The sequence below is a fragment of the Falco punctatus genome (genome assembly GCF_963210335.1).
Source record: "Falco punctatus genome assembly, chromosome: 2".
Lineage (NCBI taxonomy): Eukaryota > Metazoa > Chordata > Aves > Falconiformes > Falconidae > Falco > Falco punctatus.
Genome location: NC_137581.1, coordinates 81741886 through 81767401, shown reverse-complemented (window position 1 = coordinate 81767401; position 25516 = coordinate 81741886). Strand labels below are relative to the sequence as shown.

Sequence of the window (25516 nt, the reverse complement as noted above, 5' to 3'; positions counted from 1 at the left end):
GGCTGCCTTGTCCATTCCTGCCAAAATTAAAAGTATTCTGCAGTACCAGGCTGTCATTTCAAAAGACTGGGACATTGACAGCCCCACTTACACCCATTATCCACAGACTGCTAGACTACCTGCAAACCTAATCCGAGATGGCTACATCTTCTCTAGTTAGACTAGCTAGTACTGGAAAAATGTTTACTTGGACACCGTATTTCTTGTGGCATGTTTTAAAAACAAATGCATTTTCTCCATGTCAAAATTAGGCTCTCATACCCACACTCTTTACTTGTAGCTTTAATTTGATCAGATACTGTGAATCAGTGTGATGGAAAAAACTCATTACTTTGTAAATTCTATTTTAGTAATAAACCAAAGAACTGTACTGTATGCAGAGATTTGTTTCAAGAAGACAGTAAAAAAGACTTTCATCTGTGCCTGAAGGACATTTTTTCCCCCCCATAACTAAAGGTGGAGAGCTGCAGGCAGCTTTTTGACCCCTTCATGATGCTGGGGTCTTGTTCATGGCAGCTACAGCAGCCTCAAGGTTCCGCTAAGTTACAAATACTGAAAGGATCCTCCAGGGTGATTAGAAAAAGAAAAAAAAAATCAAGCACAGTGGCCAAACTTGTCTTTTCCAACAAGCTTTCAAAGAGCTCAGTGCAGTTGCAGGAAGCCAGAGAAATAGCAGGGCAGGGCAGTGGTGGTGGTGTCAGGGGTGAGGCTAGCACTGGACCCTTCCCACTGAGGGCAGCAGAATATCTACACTATTTTCGTATTCAGCAGCTTAAAGCAGTTCTTTTGCTAGAGCCATATAAGCAGAGCAGCCCTGCTGGAAAATGAGAACCAGGACCACAGAGTTTCCCAAGGGCAGGGGCTACCTGCCACATCTGCTGCTGGTTTGTGGGAACCCTGTGGGGCCTTCATCCAAAACCAAGCAATACCTTCTTCCTTAAAGTGACATGTCTGCAAACTGTCACAAGGTTACAGACACATTCCTTCAAATCGGGGCATTTTTTTCCTGCTCTGGTCATTTGTAACAAGATTTTGATGCAGATTCCATGCAGATCTCCAGTGTTTGTGCTTACCTTTCTTCTTTTGTGAGACCTGTCAGCCTTCTACATTTCCGAGCAAGAATGAAGCTGTAGGAAGACCACAAACAATTTACTTCCATTATGTTACTACATTATTTAAAATGCCAGTACCCTATGATGGGATGCTGCAATTCATAATAATTAGCTTTTGGGTCTCCATCCAAAATACCCATTTCACCTCGCTGTACAATGTTATGTGCTTTGCCGGCTGCTTGAAGGACTCACTGTGGAAGGAATTACTCTAAGATTCAGGTTAGAATATTTGTATGAGCTGTTTCCCAATGACCTTAATTTTACACAGCAGTGGGTGCAGGCATATAGCAACAAGAGGTGAAGCCTGGGATTGAACTGGAAATTATCATTTAATAAACTTTCTAAGACTGATCATGCTTTCTGGCTGTTTAAAGAAACAGAACCAAACAAACTATAATACTAGAAAACAATTTTTCACTTAAAGAACTGAAAGATTTGGGGGAGGTAAAATATTTGGAGAAAATTTTACATTCTGCAACAACCCCTTTTTTTCTTCTCCTTCCTTTCCTCTTCTCCAGTTTTGTACTTTGCCACAGAAAAAGGCCAAAGGTGACAGTTAGAAAAAGAAGAAAAACAGAATTTAATTTTTTAACTAGTGATTAAATCATAGAGATAACTTTTTTGAAAGAAAAAATCATAGAATATATTCACCACACACTGAGAAACTCAACCCTTTTAAAGTATTAAAAAATTACTATTTTAAAGTGTCTCCCTTCAAAAGTAGCAGGTTCAATTGTTGCCTCTAAAACAAAATAAAAAGGCATTAACTAGACACTTTCTTTGTCTCTTACCCTATTATGGCAGGAAAGCTGCCATCAGGCTTAGTATCATCAAGTGTTAAACCAATTGCAGCATCCTCATCTTCAATGATCATGGTACCACAATACCCTGTTAAGCACAAAGTGTAAAAGAAGTTAGGATCCAGGTAACCAAACGCCGGAACAAGCTTCCAAGGAGTTGTGAAATACTCAGAACTTGAATGGAAAAGCCCTAAACAACCCGACCTAAATTCGCCTTGCTTTGAGCAAGGCATGGGACTAGATGATGTCCGGAGGTCCCTCCCAATCTCTGTCATTCTCTGATTCTGATTCTAATACAGGGAGAAATGAAAACAAAGGAAAACAAAATAACCAAGTGACCCACATCAAGTAACAAAGATTAGCACACAGCTCCCTTGCTGATCTGCAAGGCGGTGTAGTGTGGTGTTGCCTTGAGTCAAAGAAGTGCTAGATGATCTCTAGAAGGGAAAGTTTAGATCTGAGATGTGCTGAAAATCAACAATACTTTTCAAGCATCTTTAAAACAGAAAGTCAGTAAAGGAATCTCCTATTGTTGAATTCATGATAGAAAAATAAATTATTCTGTAACCCAGTTAGCAAGGTAATTATTAATCGCACTGAAACAGTTTGCTCTCAGATTCTGAAGATGTTCAAGCGCCACTACCACAGTTGTTTCCATATATGACATTTATGTTCATACATTGTTTTGAAAACACAGTTATTCTTACAAGAAGGGTTTGGAGAAAATAAATTGTTCTTAAAAGAAGAACAATGGTGTTAGCAAAGCACAGTATGCATACTAGTGGTTCTATCAGGAAATGGGAGTCACCTCTTGCCAACCCATCACAAACCAAATAGCCAGAATATGTCAAGATACAAAAGTCTTAAAATCGTTCACAAAGATGAAGGATGGATGACATTTGTACACAAATGCAGATGTGGACTCATAAACCAGTGATGAGAAATGGGTGCTATTACACTGCATTTTGTCTTAGATTTGGTACGTTCTAAAAGAGAGCTGAGGAATCATGATGGAAGTATTCAGCATGTAAAGAGAGTTCAGGATGACTAGCTCAGATGGGGATCTCTATGTGAGGACACCTTAAATTAATCCTGCCCAGTGCATGCAGAAGGCAGAATTTCTACAGGCTGATAACTGATGGTATAAAACCTCTTTCCATCACACATCACTTGTACCTTTACATTACTGTACAAGTGGGAGAGACTCATCTCATACCCAGGTGCCACTAAAAGAAAAGGAAAGGATAACAAAGAACAACCAAGGCAATAAGCAACAGGAATGAGTTATCCCTTCATGCCAACCTCCTTCTTTTTATTCCTCCATCCACCCTCTCTTCCCGATCGATCTCTCAAGTTTCTCAAACAAGGGATGGCAAAAATGGCATAGAAGTGTATGAAGGTCCTTCTAAGGTCCTCCATACTCCATACTCTAAACTCAAAGTCTGCTCCGTTACCATGTACCCTCTTTCCTCTCTCTGTCACTACTATTTCTTTAAAAAAAAATGTAATACCCTTCTTCCTCCAGAAAGTTTCCTTATAGTACACAATGCACTTGATGACCGAACCCATGGGAATTCGGTTGATGAGCTGGTTTCTCATTGGGGGCAAAGGTGGGTTGAAATGAATCTTCAAACCAAGAGCTGGGGGAATGGCACTGATCACATATTTGCCCTGGAAAAGAAATTATACATAAGCCAATATATTATCCACTACTTCATTCTAAACATACTGCTCTAATGATCTTGGCAGACACCTGGGCAGGCTGCAAGGCGTATCTTCTGAAGCAATTTTGGCATTTAGCATAAGAATTGCAAAACTGAACCCTCACAAAATCTTGCTTGTTAAACAACAAACAAACATTATATAAACAGCCATCTGTTTGAATGATGGGCAGCTGCTCTTTCTCCAATGGTTAAAAAAAAAGCACTATGTTTTAAGAGTCCATTGGTCTCCCTTCCATCTGGACTCCTTTGTTACAACTTGGAAGCAAAGCCTGCAATGTTTTTCTATTTCTATTTCTATTACTAAGCTGCATTTTTTGTTTACCTTACAGTTACCCTCTAATTTGGAAGGTAACTGAACACAAAGATGAGACACTAGCAAAGGAAGAGTTTGAATTTACACTTTGCTTTTCAGGCATCACTTTAAAGCTCTATCATTGCTATTTCTTTGACACAATCAGGAAGTGTGACTTCCTCTCAGTCAGTTAAATCTGCTGCATTTTTGTACAGGATTTTGGAGATGTTGAAAAGGAAAAGCTAAAGTTTTTCTAGCTATCCCAGCACTAACAGTTGCTTAAATGTTAAAGGTTTCAGTACCTCATATAATTCATGATCTAATGTTTCCACTATGACACTTTCACCCAGCTGGTCGATGTGGACAACTGGCTTCCTCAGCTTCACTCGGCTTCCCAGGCGCTCCATTATTTTCTCACTTATCTGGCCAGAGCCCCCAACAAACTTCCTCTCCTGAAACACAGAAAACAGCTCAGCAAAGCAGATTCAGCAGACTGGCGCTTGTGAAGGGTGCATCATGAAAAACATTTTGCTTGGCATTGAAAACAAACCCCATTCTTCCCATTGTTATCAAAACATTTTTGGGAAGTTTGGCAATCTCACCAGGAAAACACTTCCATGTAATTTTCTCTTTCGGTGAGCTCCTCAGGTACTTCCCATTTTTGACCACCAGCCAAAACTAGAAGTATCAGCAACTCCATGAGAAAATCCCTTCTCACATGGTCTCCAAATGGATTTGACAGGCCTGTGTGAATCAGCAAGACTTCTGAAAAGTGCTTAAACTTTTCAGCCCTTCTCTGAGTTCACTCTTACCCCTGTGGAGGTCTGTGTATCAGAGGTAGGACCCGTGATCCTCACAATAAATAACAAGGTATAATGACGTAGCTCACTCCAAAAATGTCTCCTGCAGTATATAATCTGACTTAACTTAAACTCAAATTACCTCTAACGTAATACAGAACTCAAACAATATTTTATTAAACATATTTGCAGTTACATTATCTATCATTGTTGATTATATATGAATATTTATGCATTTTAACATGTTTTAATGAATTTGTAATTGTAATTATTTATTATTAAATAATTTGCATTTCCAAAAATACAATTGTTTCTCATACAATTAGTAAATTTTGCATTTCTCAAGTAGAAGATCATTAGCAGTGTCTTTACTTCCTTGAAATGCAAAAGCAGCACTAATGCACCACATTTCAAACTTTTCAAAGGAGTATCCTATTTAAGCAGGGGTGTTCAATTTCTTCAGAATTATTTTAAAATCTTAAGAATTGTAATCCTTGGAAGCTTGCATCTTTAGGAACCCAGCTCTGGGCTATATTTTCAGTATTAATGTGGAGCACTCTACAGATTTGTGCAGCTAATATTGACATCTCCATTAAGTGCTTCCAAAGTGGTAAGGCTTGCTTCAGCCTCATGACAGAAATAAGCATAAGTAAAACCTTATTTTGTCAGCATGGATAGGCAAAGTACATGTTCTAAACAGAGCCCAAAAGGAAGCCAGAGTCAGGATACAAATCTGCTGATCCCAGGGCCAATGCCTTCAGCACAGGAACAGCCTTCAACACTATTTTGCAACATCCAGATTAATGTGTAAATGAATAGAACTAGTTATCAATGTGCTACTGGCTCAAAATCATGGACGGCTCAGTTTGCCCTCTGAACTAAAATAAACAAGCAAAAGAATGAAATCAAGACAAGGCCTGTCACGAGCCGCAGAAGGTGATGGCTGACAGTACCTGTCCTCCATTGGTCGTTGAGAATATCCTTGCTGTCCCACCACACTGCTTCACATACCACAAAAACCAAAGGGCAGAGACCTCGTGGGGTTCAGAAGTGACATCCACATTCACAAACAGAGTTGCAAAACTCTTGGCAGCACTGCAACAAAGACAAGAAAGTGAGTTAATTTAAAAACTGAAGAAGGGTGACAAGATTGTTTTGAGTAGGGGAGAGACTGTCTTTGGCAACCTCTTCTTTCACTGTGGACAAAGGATTTCTTAATTTCAGTTGAAGTAGGAAACTATCAATTCCTTTTATGCAACATTTTTGAAGTAACCCTACAAAAAACTGCTAATCAAGCACTACTGTATTCCAACTGAATTAGGGCTTCAGGAGACACAAGAGCCCATGAAGGCTTTTGTCATTCTATGTTACTAATACAATTTGCTTGTCACCCTAGATTCAGAGCACCTGCTAAATGCCTGTCCCTCAAGCACACAGCACAAAGACTATTCAACAGTTGTCATAAAAAAAGTTAGTGAACTTTTCTAAGCTAATTATCTAAGCTCTCTGGGTTAGTCAGCATTCTCTCACTGCCTGTTCCTCTGCTTTGCTCAGGGAGGGTGCTGCAGATGGAACACAAAAAGGAAAGAAATCTAAGTAGGAAGCCAGAAGCAAAGAAACAGCATATACACATTCATGCAAAAGTCTGGCAAGAAAGGGGAAAGGATACTTTTGGTTCCTCAACTCAGTATTTTAAATAGTGTTCTGGCAGCCAATGGTGATGAACACAGAACTGGAAAAGTGGCCTGTGTCTGAAAAAGGATCATTGCTTTATGAACTCTGGTCGGTGCTTTCACAACAGTTCTACTGAAAATCACTGTATAAACCTATACAAGATTCTGGGGTGCACTAGGACAGAGTTAATTAAGGCTCAGGGAAACATTCCTCCTGTTAGAAGTAAATACTTCCTCTGCCCTCACTCTGAGGAGGAATTTAAAGGGACATAGACAGGACCAGGAGATGCTCTGCTTAACTGCATTGTGATTGACAGGGTCTGAGATTCTATAGGCATTTCATATGCAAGGCATCAGGCAATCAATAACTTCCAAAGCCAGTGCAGAATTGACTTAGTTGCTTCTTTCCTTCTGCAGCCTTTGAACTTTCCAAAAAACAATACCCCCCCAAAAAACCCAAAACACCCACCCCACCCCCTCAGAAATACGATTTCAAACAGCTGTAGTTCTATATAGAAAAAAGGCATCTTCTGTCATTTCTAAAAATGCAAAGTCCCACTGAAGTAAAAAGCTGACCCATTTTCTGAAATATGGGTGCATTCTGGCTTCATTCTTGACAGACAAAAATAATACAGAAAATATGTATCATTTTTTGTCTGTATAAACACATACTGTAAAACATGATCAGCTCTGAAAGATATTTTGTCTAATGGGAGAATTACTGCATGCATTTATTAATATTTCATAAGCAGAAGCTATTAGATGGTGGTTAAATTCTCCTAGTTTCTGCCACCTCTCATTGCTTTTCAGCATTTCTGTTCCCCAGTTTTTCCTGGGATTTTACCTAGAAATGGCAGTATGATTTCAACCAAGAGCACTTGGGGTATTTCCAGCCTGCAACTCTAGCCAAAAGCAAATTGGTACAGTCTGTTAGATGGCAGGAAATAGTAGAAGATTACCCTTCTGGATCATTACCTTCCAGGCTGGGAAGTTTCTATGGCATGTTACCTACATCTTGAACAAACTGAGCAAATGAAGCTGAGATGCACATACAAAATCTGAAAAGCATCTTGGAATTAAGGGAGGCTGACAGTTACGCCAATATTCAGGTAAAATGTCAAGTCTTATTCCATCAGAGTTTGAAAAAATCGCTGTAGTCCATGAGCTATCAGACCCTGAATGACTACTGATGTGTGGCGTTTTGCTAACTTGTATAGTTCCTTACCAAATCAGAGGTTCAGATGGCCAGCAAAACTAAAAGCATACATTTCTATGTGGTTTTACTAAATATGGACAGTGATACAAATGACAAAGGCTTTCTATATGCTTTTATGCAATTGTCACTCTTGTTAAAGCAAAACAACCAGAAGATTAAAAGTTTTTGGACAAGAGCCTACTGTCCATTAACAATGATGATGTTTCTCTCTAGAGGCTGGCTGAAGCTGTAAAAATGCCTCTGTTGAGGACAGTGTCAGCTTGAGTGGGTGCTAGCAGGCTTCTGCACCAAGCTCGTGCAGGCTCACGGCAGCCGTGTGTCAGGTGCTTAGCAATTCTGAAGAGGTTGCTGTAGAAATTGAATTGATTTACAGCGAGGCAGAATTAATGATTTTTTTCTTCAGTGCGAAGAAAACCAATCAAACCGCCGTTGAATGGCAAGTAAAGAAAAACTTCTTTGATATATACATAAAAACAGGAAGCATTTTCAGTTTCCCTAGTTGGTATGGTACAGCAGTTAAACAATAGAATGATAGGTGTTAAAGTGATTTAGTGCTATTTCAAGACAAACGTTATTTTTATAGCAGTTTGGTAAAATCAGCTGGTCCAGCACAGAATAAATGTGTGTTGTTCCATCAAGTTCGATTCAAAAACCTGCTGTAGCCAGAGCATTCCTCTCTTAAAGGTTAGCCACACAGTAAAGAGAAAAAAAGTGCATGTTACAGATGAAGGTACTACCCATATCCCTCCCCAAATACATTTTCCTTTTACCTTTATTCTAGTCTAAAAATTTAGGGAAATAAAACAGAATCTACTGTGTGTGCTGACATGTGTTGTGGTCCATTATTACAAGATTTTATCACCCCATTTCTTTAAAAAGGCTGTATTCTAGTGGTAGTTATATCTGTTTACACAGCAGTAACACTTACTTGGAGCTCTAAGGTATATGAAATATAAGCTATTATATTTTCTATCAAAGAGTTTCTTACTTTGTCCAGCAAGTTTTATCTATGAAATCTTGCATAGTCATTTTGTCCCATTCTTCTGCATGCGGAGCCTTCCATGGAGCTTCACTGGGAATCTAAGGAGACATAAAAGAGTATTCATCATCAAATGAATGAGTAGCATAAGAAAGAGACAACAAACACAATCTCATCTTTACATGGTAATTCAGCCTGCAAATTCCTGGCAGGTAATATAGTGAACTTAACAGAGGATGCTTTTAGGGGTTTTTGTTGTTTGTTTGCTTGTTTTAAGATTTATTTATTTATTTTTTGTTAGGAGATTTAGAGAATAATTTTAGAGTTACGAACTTTGCCTAGAAAGGCAAACTACAGCACTGGGGAATGTCTCTCCCATTCGTCTATGCAAGTAACGGCAACCTCTTCCCAAAGCCCGGTAGCTCAGTCAATGAAAACATACACTACTGGTAACAAAGTAAAATGGGCAAGTTGAAGATGAGGGCAGAAATGGGCATACATTTGAGGTCTACAAGCCTTTTAAACTATTACTTACCCAATCGTCAGGCAAAGTGCTAAAAATCACATGCATAGATCCTAATGTTCATATATTCAGAAAAGCAAAGGTATGACTGCAGGCAGCCTCAGCAGCATGGCCTTCAGTAGAGCCTGCAAGGATGCCACTTATACACACACTCTGACCACCAGCGCACACCAAAATGCATGGCACGATGCTGCTCTTGCCAGTACCAGGTTTGTTCAAACTACAGTAGCTTTGTCTGCATTTTAGCCCCATCTTCACTCTGCCCCTCATGGAGGTAAAGCTGAGCTGAGACAGTCAGCTACAATTGCTCATGCCATACCTCCTTTCCCATTTCATCCATGGTCCTCCATAAGTTGTTGTAGTCCAGGTAGGCCAACGGATTCCACATAGGAGGAAATGGACCTTTAAAGGGATAAGACTTACCCTACAAGATGAGAAACAAAAACATAATCAAAACTAAACTCACCCATAAATCATGGCTTCTATGCATGGGAAGCTGCACCAAATAGTTAAGCGTTCACTGGAAGGAAGTACAAATTTAATCAATACATGTTAACAGCCTCTGACAGATTGTGTCTGTGTGCACACGCAGAATGAGAGGCAGTGGGCACAAACTGAAACATGGGAGGTTCTTTCTGAACATCAAGATATACTTTTTCACTATGAGGGTGACCAAGCACTGGCACAGGTTGCTCAGGGAGTTTGTAGAGTCTCCACCCTTGGAGATACTCAAAAGCTGCCTGGACACGGTCCTGGGCAACCAGCTCTAGGTGACCCTGCTTGAGCACGGTGTTTGAACATGATGACCTCCAGAGGTCCCATCCAGCCTCAACCATTCTGTAATCCTGTTATTCCGTATGTGCAACTGAAGCGTGATGCACAGTTGATTTAAGTCAGTTGTGTGCAGAACTGATACTGCTTTGTATCTTCAAAGCTTTATACTGGGCACTTCTGCAGTAGAGTCACTAAGATCAGACCAAAAAAGTGAGATGGAACAGCACCGCACAACTGAGATGAAAAACTTGCTATTTGTTACTGAAAAAAAACCACCCCATATGTTACATTTTTTTCTCCTAAATGTTCATGAAAAGACTGAACTGTTAATTTTATTTAGTGGGCTTTTTTTTCTTTCAAAATCAGACAAAAGCAGCTGTGATGAGCTTTACTACACACTAAAATCATAGCTCAGAGACCTTCCTGGAAAAAAAAAAAAAAGGTTTCTAATAACATAAAAATCCCCAGCCCTACAGAAAATGTAGCATTTACTATTAATGACTCATTCTTCCTATCCAACACCTTAGCCATAAATTCCAGAAACCAATAGTGTGACCAATACAAATGTTATAATTACATTGTTACATACTTAATACTTAAATGTTACATATCTCTATCTCCACTACTAGATATTCAGAAAGTCTAGCTTAATTATGAGTACAAGCCAACAGGTAATTTTAGAGCTATTTTATTCACATGGGATCTTTCTGGCTGACTATATGGATGGCAGCATAATAGTTTTTAAAATTCAGGGAAAAATGCTCATTAGCATTATGTGGTTACTCATTTTTTCACAGTGTATTCTGGACTCCATAAAATAGATAAACAATACAGGCCATATTGTGTGCCACATCTGATTTTTCAAAACTTACATTAAATTACGTATTTAAGCAGGCAGTGCATCAGCATGACTGTCAGTTGGTGGAAGTACTAAATTCTAATAGATATTTGACTCAACGCCACACCGATTCATCACTAAAAAAATATTTACACTAGCTTAAAAAGAAATACTGCATCAAGATTTAATTATTGAACCAGATATAACAACAACATTGTGTCTTGCTGAGGAGAAGTATGCAAATACCACTTACAGAAAGGAGTGGCAGGCTTGATCTGATTTAGCCCCTTTATTAATAATGTGAAGGAAGGGACAGAGATTGTATTATTCAAATACACAGCTGTTTACAAGCACCAGAAGAGACAGTAAAAGGGCACAAAGGGGTCCTGAAAGAGTAAAAACTCGGTCCAGAAAAAACATAATGAGATATAACCTAGGAAAATGCTGGCTAACAACTTTGAGGAATTCTAATTCAGAGAGAGAAATACTTCAAAAGCAGTAAGACCAAAAATCAAACATAAGGAAAAGAATAAGAGAAAATTAGTTTACAAAAAAAATCCCAGCAGGTTAGAGAAAGTGAAGAAACAACTGCTTTTTCAGCTAGTATTTGTACAAATGCAGAACTCTAATAGAAACCTTGTCAGAAACAACAAGGTAATGAAAGTTAGAAAGTAAAGTGTGGGAGGAAAGGATTTCATTCTTTGGTACATGGACATATGAAGAAGTAGCTGCAAAACAACAATTTCATTTTGCAGTGCTTTTGAGGATAGATTATGGTTTGTAAAATGCCAAACATCAAATTTTAAGAAGTTTTCAAACAGCAGTTTTGTCAGAGCCAGAGTAGATCTCCAGTCACTCCATGAACCAGAGGCACCAAGGCTGAAAACCTAGCGTCTTCAGTTTAAGAACGGACATCACAGCACACGTTCACAAATACTCCAGAAAATAGAGGATTGGTTTTGGTTTTGGGTTTTTGTCTGTTTGGTTTTGTTTTGTTTTCATTCAGCATGGAACAAAAGTGCATTTCTACAGCTCTTGTGCTCAACCATACTAAATACATTAAACTGGAATCAGGAAAACACATACCCCTGTAGATGGAGATTAACTCAGCAAGCTCCATTAGAAACATTGGTCCTGACACAGACGTTTGGGTACTATCAGGGAGTCTCTCAATATGAAATTAATTTGAACTGGGGCATACCTTCATACTCTGCTGCCAAAGGGCTATGAATGAAAAGCAAATGCTCTCAGACTCAGTACCTTCCTACCCCAGCTAGTAACATCCGAACCATGTTGGTAATTACCTCTTAGCCTTTTTGGGCACATTAAAATTTTGTAATGAACTCCAATGACAGCAAGAAGTCAGTTCTACTGTGCCGCCTTCTGAACACTGGAGCCACCCTTCAATACTCTGAACACCATGTCGGTATTCCAATGACCAAGCATATCAGTTTGGGTTTAATTACCTCGCATTTCCCAGATTTAGGTTTACAAAAACACATATACTGCTGTGCTCAAAAAAACAGGACAGTATCAGACTTGGTTATTCCAATAATTGATTTTGTTCTGAGCTTCCTGCTCTGCCAGAGGCAGTCCTGAGTTATCCCCTCTGAGTTAACTCAAGTCTTATGAATTCCCTGTAGTGCTTCCTCATGAGTGCACAGCTAAGAGACACAGAAAACATGTCTTTGTTTCAGTATTCTTCTATTTCACTGCATTTGAACAGCTGAAAGGGAACTCTTAGGTATGTCTCTTGTGCAGAAATCTGGGATGACAAGTCCCATAAAGCATAAGAACAAACTTCAACCTGGAAAAATCAAAACAATCATCAAAAGTTAGGAGTCTCCTCTGAAAGTTACTTTCAAGAGCTCCTAAGACTTTACCTAAGGCCTGATCCTTACTTCCTACATAGACAAAACTCCAGGAACTGTCAGCGTTTTGTTTGAGAAGAGACTGCAAGACTAGGCTTTACACAGAAACAAAAATAGCAGTGCTACAGAAAGACTACACATAGCTCTGAGCAGTTTCCAACAAAATTAAACGTTTCAGCTCTACTTCTGATGAATTTGCACTTTTGCAAATACAACCACCTTTTTGATGTTTAGGCAAAATTTGCCTATTTCCATCATACTGTTGGGAATAGCATTCTCCATTACTTCCTGGTTCTTTAAAATCTCTAAAGAAGAACACAACACAGATGAAAAATATGCCCCAAGATGCTCAAAATATTTCCTTTTCAAATATTTTAATACCAAAATCAGAGTAGTATAAAAGCAGCAATAATAACCATCTCTGCTGATCATGTGACATATTTTCAACACTAGTATATAAGGCTCAGAAGTATTTCTTACCTTTTTTTCTTTTTAAGGGCTTAACTGTACTTAATACAGATACATACATTTTTTAGAAACCATTTCATGATGCCACTTGCAATGCTTCCAAAGACAGAACACCAGCATCAGCAGTTAGAGGTCTACCTGCTATTGTATGGGTCACTTGCTGCTTACAAAGGCTGTTGCCACAGTATGGGCTACAGCATACTGAAGAAGCTGAAACTATAAGGAGGAAATTCATGCAAGCCAGCTGTCTCAGGAATAAACAAACAGGGAAATGAGAAATCCAGTGTTTCTCACAAATATTACAATTCCCAGTAGATTTTCTCATCCATCTGTTTCACGTCAACCAATGTTTGGCTCAGTTATACTGGACCCATGTAATATAAGTAGTACAGAAATAAACTTTCTGCATACATCAGCTCTGTTTCAGGTCAAATAGTTGACATTAGAAGTGGGTTATTACAGGGAGAAAAAACCTCATAGCATGGCAACTGAGTATCAGTAGCCCCTTGAACATCAGCCCCAGCATCCGGGAGGGCATAGGGACTGGATCCCACACACTTTCTCCTGTCAGAGTGAGTAGATGATTAGCTGAGAAAGGACACACTTTGCCAGGAAATACCACCAGTACCTCAATGCAGAGTAGGATCTCAGGAGAAAGTCTGCTTTTGCAGGCACAAGGCAACTTCATGCTCCCCTAAACACTACGTACCAAGGCAGTGCCTGAGTGGGATGCAATACTGTGAATTGAAGCCCCTGGTGCCAATGATCCATGCATTTTTTATAGCACAGTATAAACATCTTATAAATACAGTCAGCTTTCATTGGAAGAAACAAGATGGTATGGTGCATTCTCTGCATCACTGCATAAGCACAGATACTCCCTCAGCGAAATCGTCTAAACCTTGGAGTAACTGATGCTAACTTCACCAAGATGTCACTCTGCATGTTAATTCACAGTTACATAGGTTTATAGGCACATAGTGCCCTCTGCTGAATCACAGCACTGGTACCTCACGCATGCCTTGGTCTCTCAACTTAAAAACCTAGTGTCATTCATGTAAAGCACAGAAATGTTAAGATACAAAGATGTGAGAATGAAAATAAGAAACAGAAAAGCATCACTTCAGGCTGTAACTCTGTACCTGTCTCTGACACTCAGTTTTTCATCTGCTGCCCTGTAGGAAACTATCCTTTCAGTTTGGTTTGTGGGAGTGGTTTTTGGTTTTGTTTTAACCCATAGCATCTAACAATATGTGTCTTTGGGGCTAAGCCTCTTGTGTAATCATAGTTCTTAATAAAACACAGCAACTAGCTGGACCAAGATGAGAGGTATACAGGACTACTTGGAAAACTGTTAACAGTGTTGAACTTCATTAAAGTTCCCTTCTTTGAGAACTGTTCAGGAGCTCACATGCTCAGCTGTTTACAATACTGCCAGATATCCTACAGGTAAAAAGATATACAGCTTAGAATATATAAATGCAGCACAAGAAACCCTGGATAATTAATGGTGCAAAGCTACAATATTAAGTCACACCAAAATATCCTCCAAATACCTTTCAATATCTAATTTGAGATTATCAGCCACGGATGCCAGAGTGTTTTGTGAAATTTGGTCAGCAAAAGTAATTCCCTTTTAAGTGTAGCACATCTAGACATATTGGCTTGAAACATGCATCCTGAAAAGGAAAGAAGCTAATTGGGAACAATATTATAGGAATGATGTCCATCTTCACTCTGCCATATCAGCCATGCAATCCCTTGAATACTTGTCTTTCCTGAAAAAAAAAAAGGCAGAATGAGAAGAAAAAAGCCAACACTGAAGCGATTTAGAAAGGGAAATTGAGGATCTGTTCTGAATTTAAAAGTGAATATAACTATTTGTTCCAATCAGCTGAGAAAAGTTAACTGAGTCTCCTTCCTACTAGAATGGGATTTTTTTTTGGTTTGGACACTAAACCCATCTTTCCAAAAGGCATTTTGGTGTCTTGTGAAACACAGATTTATAGGGATTTTGTTTCTAAACACTCTTTGAAACCAGGCCTGCATGTGGCATTCAACACCTAAATTAAACCTACCAACAAAGCAGATAAAATCAAGAGAAAACTTATCAGTACTTCTAGAATTAGTCTTAAAAAAACCTTCCTTCCACTCCTAAAAGCAGGTAAATGGGCAAAAATTAATGGGAACAGGAGAAAAGAGGAGTTTCATTTGGGAGAAAGACATTAAATGAGCATGTGCTCCTAACATTTCTGAACATATGCTCAGCACACATGCTCTCTCACAACTAAACTACTGCCTTTAAAGCAAGAGTAACACTGGCCTCACTAGTTTTGTTTCTGAGATACTCCAGGTTATTAAATTTCTTACCTAAAACCAGTGAAACCTCACATAAAATTTTACAGACGTGTGAAACCCAGTATGCTCAGCCAGATGTTCCTGTATGAAATACACATTTCTTTAATTGTTTTTCTGTAGACCTCAATCAACTTCTCAAGGGAAACCAAAACTGGTTCTTACAATCAGATACAATTGCTTGTCTCCCAGCAGCCTGAATTAAAGAAGCTAGGTGGGAGCATAGCTCCTTTTCCTTATCTCCAAGGGAACAGACCTGGAGTCTGGGAGAGTTAAGACTGAGGAAGTTTCTTTCCATTCGGATTTAATTAAGAAATGCATACTTTATTTCCAGTTCATTTCTCTTACCACTTTCATCCTCGTGCTACCATTAGGTCACAGCTGCCAGTCTTCCAGTCAATCTGCTTGATCCATAAACATACCTTGGAAGATCTTGCTTTACAGTCTCCTTTGACAGAGATCACTTTGCAGATTTGCTGTATATAATCTTGCTTCTTTTAGGCTGCTGTAATATAAATATTATCTATCTTTTTTTTTAATTAAAAAGGCCTAATTATGAACTTCCTTCTTGCAATTACTGCCAGGCAGCTAGCACAAAAAAGGAAAGATGCCCATTTATTTACAGGGCAGGTTCAATGAGACTGAATCATGACCAGCCTTTCCTACACTCCTGCCAATGACTGCTCTTCATTCACAGCGAGGACATCCTTTGTGGGAGTCTGGAAGGTGCCATCACCAGCCTCAGCCTATCCAATCCTCAGACTCGCTTTTGAGGCTACCAGCAAATGTGATTAATGATGCAGCATCTTGTGACAGGAATGCCCACATCCTCAAATCTAGTAAAGAGTTAAAATAACACAGATGTGCATTCCAGTAATAACACCTACCAAGGCCCTGTAGTAACTTAACATCTTTGAATTTACTTGGCTTCCTTTTCAAGACACCAGATGCCCAGCTTCTAAAAGATTCAGAAGTATTCTCAGTTCCCCAAGGTCTTGCTTACAAATTGTCAGCAAAAAGGGGAAAAAACAAAAGATGTGATGTCATTTTGCCTTGCTTAAACTGATGGCAACTGAGAGTCTCACAGACTTTTCATTCTCTGACTGCACTCTAATTAAGATACACAATGAAAAATGAAAGCATTTTTACCTAGTTTTCCAAAGATCCCTTTAAAGCTCATAGGCTCTATACTGCAGACTATGACAGGAGATACTGTCCTTGGATTTCCAGAGAACAGGACAAAAGCTTAAATAAGGCACATTGTTTAGCTTCAGCACACATATCACTGATATTACAGAAGAAACACCACTCAGTTCTATAACTTTAGATACAGCAGTCACTTATCCAGCTGCTAATTAAATCCCAATACAACATGACCATCACATTTTTTATTCATGAACAAGACCACATCTAACCGCATTTTAATAAGCACAATAGTGCTGAAAATTAATGACACCCAAGAGGGCTGAAGAATTTTTTTTTTCTGCAGATCTGTTGTAGATCAGTATGTAACCTGGTGACATTAGCACAGGTTTATGGTCCTAGTCAAAAGTACTGCATATATAACACTAAATATTCACCCTGTTGCAGACAGGGTTCACATTGGTGTTCTTCCCAAAGATGTCAAATGTACATACTTATATGAAAGTGATGCTAAACTTGAAGAGGGCAGGACACGCATTCAGACACCTCTAGCAAGAGCTGCTGGCAGATGAGTATGAGGAAACTCCACTCTCTTACAGGGAACTTAATTGAGGCAAAGAGATATTGGCAAGTTGCTGTCAAGAACCTGTCCAGCAACTTGGGAGGGGTTGCTTCATGTGTCACCCAGCATTTTATCCTCTGGATGCGCGCAAAAGACAGACCCCTCCAGGTATGTGCAATGCCAAATGTTCCTTTTGGTACTAAGGAAACAACTAGCAGGACTTAATTCAATTATAGCCACATGAGGATTGTTTCAGGTGTAACACACTGTCAAAATAGCCAGCTACTTAAGCCAGCTGTTAGCGTTATCCGCTGGCTACAGAGACAACACAGAGATTAAGAGCAGTAAGTGTTACTACCACTTTCTAGCAACTATGCTATAATCTGGGGAACTCCAGGAAGGATCACAGTATTATCCCATAGCAAGTTGTGGTGGAAAAAACATCCAGAAAAAATTACAAGGAGCAATAATGGCAGTGGGGGGACATCTACCAAAGACTAATGATGCTATTTTGACAAACAAGCTTTGTTGGTCTAACGTAGCCAGTAAGGAGTCTTGTTGCCATTCTGTGTTGCCAGGTTTTCATGCAAGCTCTGCATCAACAAAAATGGGATCAGAGGATGTTCAGATGGTACCACAGCAGGACAAAGAGTAGATCATCCTTACTGTATATGAAGGAATCAAGTTCTGAAAATATTAATTTGGCAAACCAGTCATACAAAGAAATGTTTCTTCACACAGGTTTAGGGTAGCAGAGTAAACCAATTCCACAGTTATCTTACTTGGCAAAGGAGCCTGTGTTACACTTGATAACATTGGTAGATTTGTGTTTTACAATGCAGGAAGTTTGCACAGCTATTGGGACTGCACAAAAGTGAAGCGCAAACTGAATTAATGAAGAAAATATGTTGATAATTAAACCTTCACAATAACTGACATGTTTTCATATTTCAAGACTTGTTTCCAGGGACTGTTAGATGGCAAAGGTAAACATTACCTGGACTTTATGTACTTTGGTTTCTTTTCTAAAACAAAAGCTGTCATTTTGGTGAGGAAAATAAACATACTGCAAATTTACCTATCTAAGGCAAGGTCCTGAATCCTCTCTTGGGCAGCTAAGGAAAAGTCTTATTTTAAAAGTGTTTTACATCTGCCTACCAGTCCAATGGGAAGACTGTTAGATGATGACTTCTCAGATAGTTCTGCTTTTGCTTCTTAAATTTGGATTTATGAACCTAACTTCAGTTATGCTATTGAAAAGCAGTGGTGTTTGAAGCAGCAGTTTGCCTACCAAATACTACTTGCATAGCTAGACTAATTTTTCAGCTAAAGCTGATGAACAAGTATTTACACAAGTGAAAAGAACATATTGATGTCCTTTCAAAGACCATGAAAAAGGGTGCTTAACAAGTGGAAGGAAAGAAAAAAAAATGTAGGGCAAGATGTAGGGCAAGAAATATAATTTTGACTCTCTGTGAAAATATCACACACAATATAAGTGAGACCAAGAATAATCTCACAATAGAACCTGACATTAAAAAAGATTAAAAGGGAAAAAAACACACAACCCAATCACGCTGGTAAAGCCTAATTAGCAGAGACCCACCCAGAGATCAACAAAATGCATTCTTTTCATTTTGTAGTACAAAGAAGCTGCATATATTATTTGTATTAAAAAGCCTCTAAAATGAATTTAATTAACTATGAAAGGCTTGATTTTGCCTTTGGAAATATGTAAAAACAGCAGCTGATTTTACAAGATGCACTGTGATGCCTACTTGTGTAGTGAGAGCAGAATTAAAACCTTTAGGTTTCATTGCCTCTCTGGGTTCAGATAATTGTGTGGTCCAGAATTTAATTGCATTTGGCCACAGTCACAAAGCTTCAGTCAGCATGTGAATTCAAATTCACACAGGGGTGACAGACTTTTGTATATTTTGGAATCTAGTTTGCACACTATGACTTGAGAGCACCACTTAGATTGTAGGGAGCACACGAGAGCATTGTCCATTTGCAGGGAAAGCATGGGCAAGCCACATGGCTGAAAGTTTGAGACCTGTAAGGAATGTATTACAGATAGATGAAATGTAGAAGGCTGAAGATTATTACGCTGGTTTGGCCACACAACATTGCATATGTCTACTACATAGTGCCCATGCTGCAATTATTTAACTGTGAGTAATTCTTCAACAATGTTAATACTTTTTCACAGTTGTATAAACACAAAACCAAAAAAGAAATGAAAGATTTAAAACAAATGAAACTAGGAGATTCAAAGGAGGTGCCACTGACTGTGGAACATCTCGTCTCTTTACCTCCTGCTTGGCTACCAGGGAGTCCTGGCACACACTTCTCTCCCTCATCTCCTCAGGAGCTCTCCTACAGGCAGTCACATTGGGAGCCTGAGACCACAAACTGTCTAAATCCAACCTGCAGGCTCCTAGCCTGCCTTGGGAGCAACTCAGCCAGCAGGTGGAATCTCTCTGCTTGGAGACATCCCATTGACTGGGAAGGGTCCCAAGCAACCTGACCTAACTATGAGGTAAACTCTTCTCCAAGCCCACAGCAGAGTAGGAGCCTCCAAGGGTCCCTGCCAGAGCCACTTTTGCCATGGCACTATGCCTTACACAGAGCCAATCTCACACATGCCTGTCAGCACTCAGACCAAGACACCTGCTCGCATCAAATTGCCACGGATGCTTCATCCCCCAGCGTATGTAAGTGCATAACCTGTCATCTGTGAGCATCTCTGTAGGTCTTAGCACAGGCACATGAGTGCTGGAGCAATCCCAGGCCCTCAGCCTCCCTCACAGCTCCCCCAGGATCTGTTTGCACAGATGCTGGCGTTAACCAAAGTAGCAAGCACCCTGTATCTCCAGGCTTGGATGGCTTGAATGACTCCAGGAGCAGAGTGGCTTCACCCACCTCTGGATTTCTGGATACAAGTCACACTACTGTATAGATTCCCGGGACTTGTGTCCTAACGCCTTAGTGTCCCAATTCAAGGCCCTTTCTACACCCAACATACAGACAAAGCCAAGGCATGCCCCTCTCCAGCAGCCTGGGTTACAGCCCTGAATGCCAGCAAGTTTCCTCCCTGGGTAGGAAGGAAAGCTTAGAACCTTGACTAATACCAGCACTCCCCATCCTGGGCCAAAAAGTATCCACAGATGATGGCAAAAAACTATGTGCAACCTCTGACACTTCATGCAGTAAGACACTTGTGGTCAAGAGAAAGACAGACTGTCCTTGACAAAAGCCCAAACTTTTACTTTTGTGCCATTTGTTTTCCTCGCTCTAAAAGCCTATTGTAAAACAATAGGCTATTTCAACCTGCATAGTCTTACCAATATCTCCTCACAAGCTTGATTCCTAGAGATCCTAAAAGAAAATAGGGTCTAGCTCACCAAATAAGCAGCCACTTATTTGTGGTTAATAAGCTAACAATAGATCAGGCCAACATGTCAGCTTCAGCTTTGGTTTCAGTGACTTCTGGCAGCATTCTGGAATGCCACCATGCTAGGCCAGCAAGGTTGTCCTGAGAGCTGGTCATCCTGAATGGACACATCACTTGTCTTCTAACATTAAGGTTTCCCCTCATGGCATGACCTCCTATTGCTGTTGAGGAGACTCTGAAGGCTAAATAGTGTGAACAAGCAGAACATTTTGCTTTGAGGACGACGACAGAGGCACATGAAAGAGAACAGTGTGGATGTACCCACCAGTTCTGCCACAGCAGAAGTAACTGTGGACAGTCACCACAGCAAATCCCTTTGAGAACATACTTTCTTAGAACAATTGTGTTCTAAAAATGAGTGGAAAAAATAATGGAAAATATATGACAGAACACCTTTTCTCTATTGCTGTTTTTAAATCTGTCAATGTTTTCTTTAACCTTTGATCAAGCACAAACTACTGTCTCACTAGTATTTTGCCAGTCATTGCACAATGGCTTTTCGTAAGCATATAATGAAACTCAATGTTATTTTCCTCAGGACTAATATAAAAATTTTCCCTTCTGTGGGAGTGCAACACTGCTCTATATCAGAAAAGGAGAAAGGATGCTCTTTTGCAGAAAACATATTACGAATACTAAGAATATGCGAGCTTTTTAACAGCTTTGCCATAGCTGTCCTGTTTCAGATTGCGAACAGATAGTTTAGATCTGCCTCCACCAGAATGACTCCCAGAGCCTTTCACAACGACTATTACAATGCCTTTTGCTACTCTGCATGTTAGCTTTCTCATCAGCAAAACCAGACTTAACTCTCATGTTCTTCCAGTTAGGATAATAATTGTCACTGGTTAGGAAGTCCTTCACGAAAAAAATTTCAGCCTGATAGAAGATACTTCTAGGACTTCTGAAAGGGAGTTTTAGACACTTTGGGCAGTGTATATGAGAGCTGACCTGTACCAAAGCGTTTACATTGTTTGTAAACAATGAAGCTTTTTGAGAGCTTTTAAATAAGAGCTCAGACCTGAACCAAGGCATCAGCTAACAGAAGGCACCTACAGGGTACACATGTAGATGTGCATGCATACAGTAATCTGTAGGAGTTCTTCATTACCAACATACATATTTTCCTCCCAGAAACTCAAATGATGCATATTTAAACAGGCACACTCCACTGTAGCATGAATGGAAAACAATGAGAAAGTAGATCACTACAACTTGCCTGTCTATAGCAGCACACTTGAGAGCATCTTACCTTGACATGATGTATCAGGTGCTCGTCTTCATTCACTTTATACGTCTCTATTCCTAACTCTTTAGATAACCGCAGGAGACGATTTTGTGTTGGCCCCACATACGCTCCTCCAAGATCCACATACTTAACTTGATTATTCTAGTTTATCACAAACAACACACAAGGGGGTGGGGGGGTGGGGAGAAGGATTAAAAAAATATAAGCCTTATGTAAATAGCACACAAGTTAAAAGAGCAATTCAGATTAATTCTTTAAATGAAACACTACCAGAACATTTTGGCCAAGATTCCTTCCCCCATGGAAAATTTCAGTTCTTTGGCAAAGTTCTCGGCAGTTACTGAAAATCTCAGATAAGGAATTCATAACTATCTTAGCTGGCCTGTTGTTACATTACAGCCTGTAACACAAAAGGAGAGAGCCTGACAGGCACAGAGAGAAGGCCAGAGACATCCGTGCAGTTCTTGCTCAGTCGAGCATCTCACCAATGACTAGTTCAAAACAGACTGTACTAGAAAGTAGCACAGGTAAGGTTTTCTGATGGACAAACTGGGAGGGGGTCTCCCAGGTCCAGGCAGGGCAGAAGGTAACAGATTGAAAGGAGACATGCTGGTTCTAGTTCCCAGCCCTCCCTGCCATTCCTCTAGCCTGTGTCACTCCTCACAGGGCTTGTTACGGTTCAGCTCAAGGCTATGGTTGGCCTTATGGCTGTTTTGTCATAGACATTTCTCCTGTGTCTCTCCCAAGGAAATTATTTGGAAACTTAACTAATCATGTTCTCCTTCCCAGAGGAAAGGACTGATGAGTCCAGAGCCTGCAGATAACACAGAAATATTCTCTCCCCACCATCATGCCAGTCTTTCCCTACTCTTGCTGGTTACAATATCAGGAAACTTCCCACCTGCTAGCGCTCTAGAAATTTTCCCAGAAGTGGGTCCTCTAGCAGGAAAGATAAATAAACATACATATATACATCATATAGTATGTGTATACTATACACCATACACGTGTATAATTATACATATGTATAGTATATACTGTATGTACGTATAGGTAGTATAAATGGGTTTGGAGATAATTACCCTTACAGTGAAAGTTCTTCCACCAACCCTGTCATTGGCTTCCAGCAACACCACATTCAAGCCTGACTCAGTCAGCAGTTTGGCTGCAGAGAGACCTAAAAGATAACAAGAAAAACAAGGAATATTTCTGTATATGCGCTGCATGGCTTTTGTGACTTGACGTGTAAACACTTACGTAGGTATCCATCCAAATCCTGAATTTTTCATTGAAATACTTTGCCAGGGGGGTAAGGCAGAATTACAAAAAACACAGTAATCATGAAATGGAACTGAAGCCACATATTAAAACAGTTTGTGGTCAAATTTTATATGTACTGAGCATCTTTTGCACTCCATGCTCAGCTCCTCTGATGCATAAGCCAGCACTTGTAATGATAGTCATTGAGTAAGGCAGAGAACTTGGGCTTTCTGTTTTCTAGCATCAGCGTGTCTTCTTTTGTAAACCCCCCCCCCCAAAAAAAAAAAAAAAAAAAAAGAGAAGTGAAGTTTTATTAGGACTGTCCTAAATTTCAAAAGTTTTCCTGTAGCTTGTTGTATGTGTCTGCTTTCCAGTTTGAATATTTTGAAGCACATTAGCAAAGTTCCCACAAAGCCAGGTCACAGGTTTCTTCTGAAGAACATATGGTCTGACTCAGAAGAGACAAATGTGTGCTTGTGTGTGGCAACAAGAAGAGAAAAATATGGCTAAGTCTACCCCAAAAAATTGTTTCATCCCTCAGCTATTTTATTCATAATACTTTTATTTCCATCTTGCAATTCTTTTAAGATGAGACACCAAGAGAGGGAACAATGAGAATACAGAAGGGAACATACCATTTTAGTTCCGATGCCCTAAATCCTTGATTGCAGGGAAAAATATTAACATCAGGCCCTGCAGCAAGTGTGTCAAGCTGCTATAGGAATGAAGAGAACAAGAAAGGGTGCACAACACAAAGGGAATACAGCCCACAACCTCTCAACTTAAGATCACCTCTACCTTTTACTTCAGCACACGAACTGAGATTTGTATAAACTGGGGTTCTTACTTTGGCCACGTGTGAGTGAATTTCTAGTGGGACAAATATTCTAGAGGGTTGTGTCATCTTCTTGAACTGCTAGGATGTGTTGGATAAAGTTCAGCACAGGCCAAGCAAGAAGCCTGTGGTGGGATGACCTTGGCTGGACACCAGGTGCCCACCAATCCACTCTATCACTCCTCTCCTCAGCAGAACGGCGAGGGAGAAAATAAGATGAAGAAAAAAAACCCAAAAAACCCAAAGCTTGTGGGACAAGATAAAGACACTTTAATGAAAGCAGCAGCAGCAAAAATGGTGCACACAGTAGCAAAAGAAAACAAAAGAAGTTATTCTCTACTTCCCATCAGCAGGTGACTTTCAGCCGCTTCCCAGGACACAGGGCTTCAGCACACATAGCGGTTGCTCCAGAAGACAAATGTCATAAATAACAAATGCCCCCCTCCCCCTTCCTCCTTTCTCTTAGCTTTTATATCTGAGCAGATGTCATATGGCATGGGAATATCCTGTTGGTCCGTTTGGGTCAGCTGTCCTGGCTATGTTGCCTCCCAAGAACTTGCCCACCCCCGGCCTACTGGTGAGTCACGGGGAATGCTGGAGAGCCAGCCCTGACGCTGTGCTGGCACCGCTCAGCAGCAGCCAAACCACTGGTGTGTTATCACCACCCTCCTGGCTACCAACACAAGCACAGCACCGTGAGGGCTGCTGTGGGGCTCAGCCAGGGCCATTACAAAGCCATATACACATCATAGTTCAGCTATCCTTTCTGCCTCTCTGCCTTGTTGCCATCAGAAAGTAATCAGTTTCTTCTCGGTGCCCTAGTACATGCAGTTTTTGAGAAGGATTTGTCCAAGCAGACTGTTCCAAGCATAAGGCAGCCATGGAAGAAATGGCAAAAGTGCTGGCAGGAAAAACAGATGGCCAGAGCTAGCATGGCAGGACTGAATATAATGATAATGAAGAAAATACAGCACCCCGGATAGGGAAAGAATATTAATGAGAGCTACTAAAGGTGCTACAGAACATCCTGGTCATCAACTAGTGGCTTGGGAGTAGGAGAACCAGGTCCTGTTCCCAGCAGTGCAGTGGACCTGCTGCACTATGCTGGTTAAATCACTTAAGCTTTTTGTTTCCTCATCTGTAAAAAAAAAGAAACAACGATATAGACCTATCTGTCTAAAGGATCTGACATTGTCTGAAGAAAAGCAGAAGATGTTTCCATTAAAAGATCATACTGTCCTGCTTTTATTTCTAGTTTCATGGGCTTATTTATCTTGGGTTTTCACATGAGTGTTAGTGAGAAAACCAGTAATGACACTGATAAATGTCTTTCCATACTTCCTTATTGAGGAAATTATATTGCAAAAACATCTGGCTGGATCAGTGGCCTCAACTACACTCACAAATATTTGAAGATACCAAGGAAGAACAAAATACAGAAAACAGTTATGGTATGCAAACACAAACCAGTCCTTCAAAAAACTTGCCAAAAGAGGTTGGGTCCTGAAGGAAAAAGAGTCCACAAAACTCCTAAATAAATATAGCTTACCAGTTTGTTTCTTTTTAAAAAAAGTTGCTCTTCAAA

The 25516-nt window shown here is 39.9% G+C and overlaps 1 protein-coding gene across 4 annotated transcripts in view; it reads right to left on the bottom strand.

Annotated features, from left to right (window-relative positions):
• The window catches only part of LOC308058470 (amine oxidase [flavin-containing] B-like), a 55374-nt gene that overhangs the window by 12192 nt on the left and 17666 nt on the right, over positions 1–25516 (bottom strand). For all 4 annotated transcript variants that reach the window (XM_080374281.1, XM_080374280.1, XM_080374278.1 and 1 more), the window contains exons 2-10: positions 22919–23013; positions 21840–21977; positions 9439–9543; positions 8606–8697; positions 5682–5823; positions 4231–4380; positions 3424–3583; positions 1904–2000; positions 1074–1127 (exon numbers count right to left, since the gene is read on the bottom strand). In XM_080374281.1, coding sequence (XP_080230407.1) covers positions 1074–1127; positions 1904–2000; positions 3424–3583; positions 4231–4380; positions 5682–5823; positions 8606–8697; positions 9439–9543; positions 21840–21977; positions 22919–23013 — 1033 coding nt within the window. The remainder of the gene's footprint in view (positions 1–1073; positions 1128–1903; positions 2001–3423; positions 3584–4230; positions 4381–5681; positions 5824–8605; positions 8698–9438; positions 9544–21839; positions 21978–22918; positions 23014–25516) is intronic.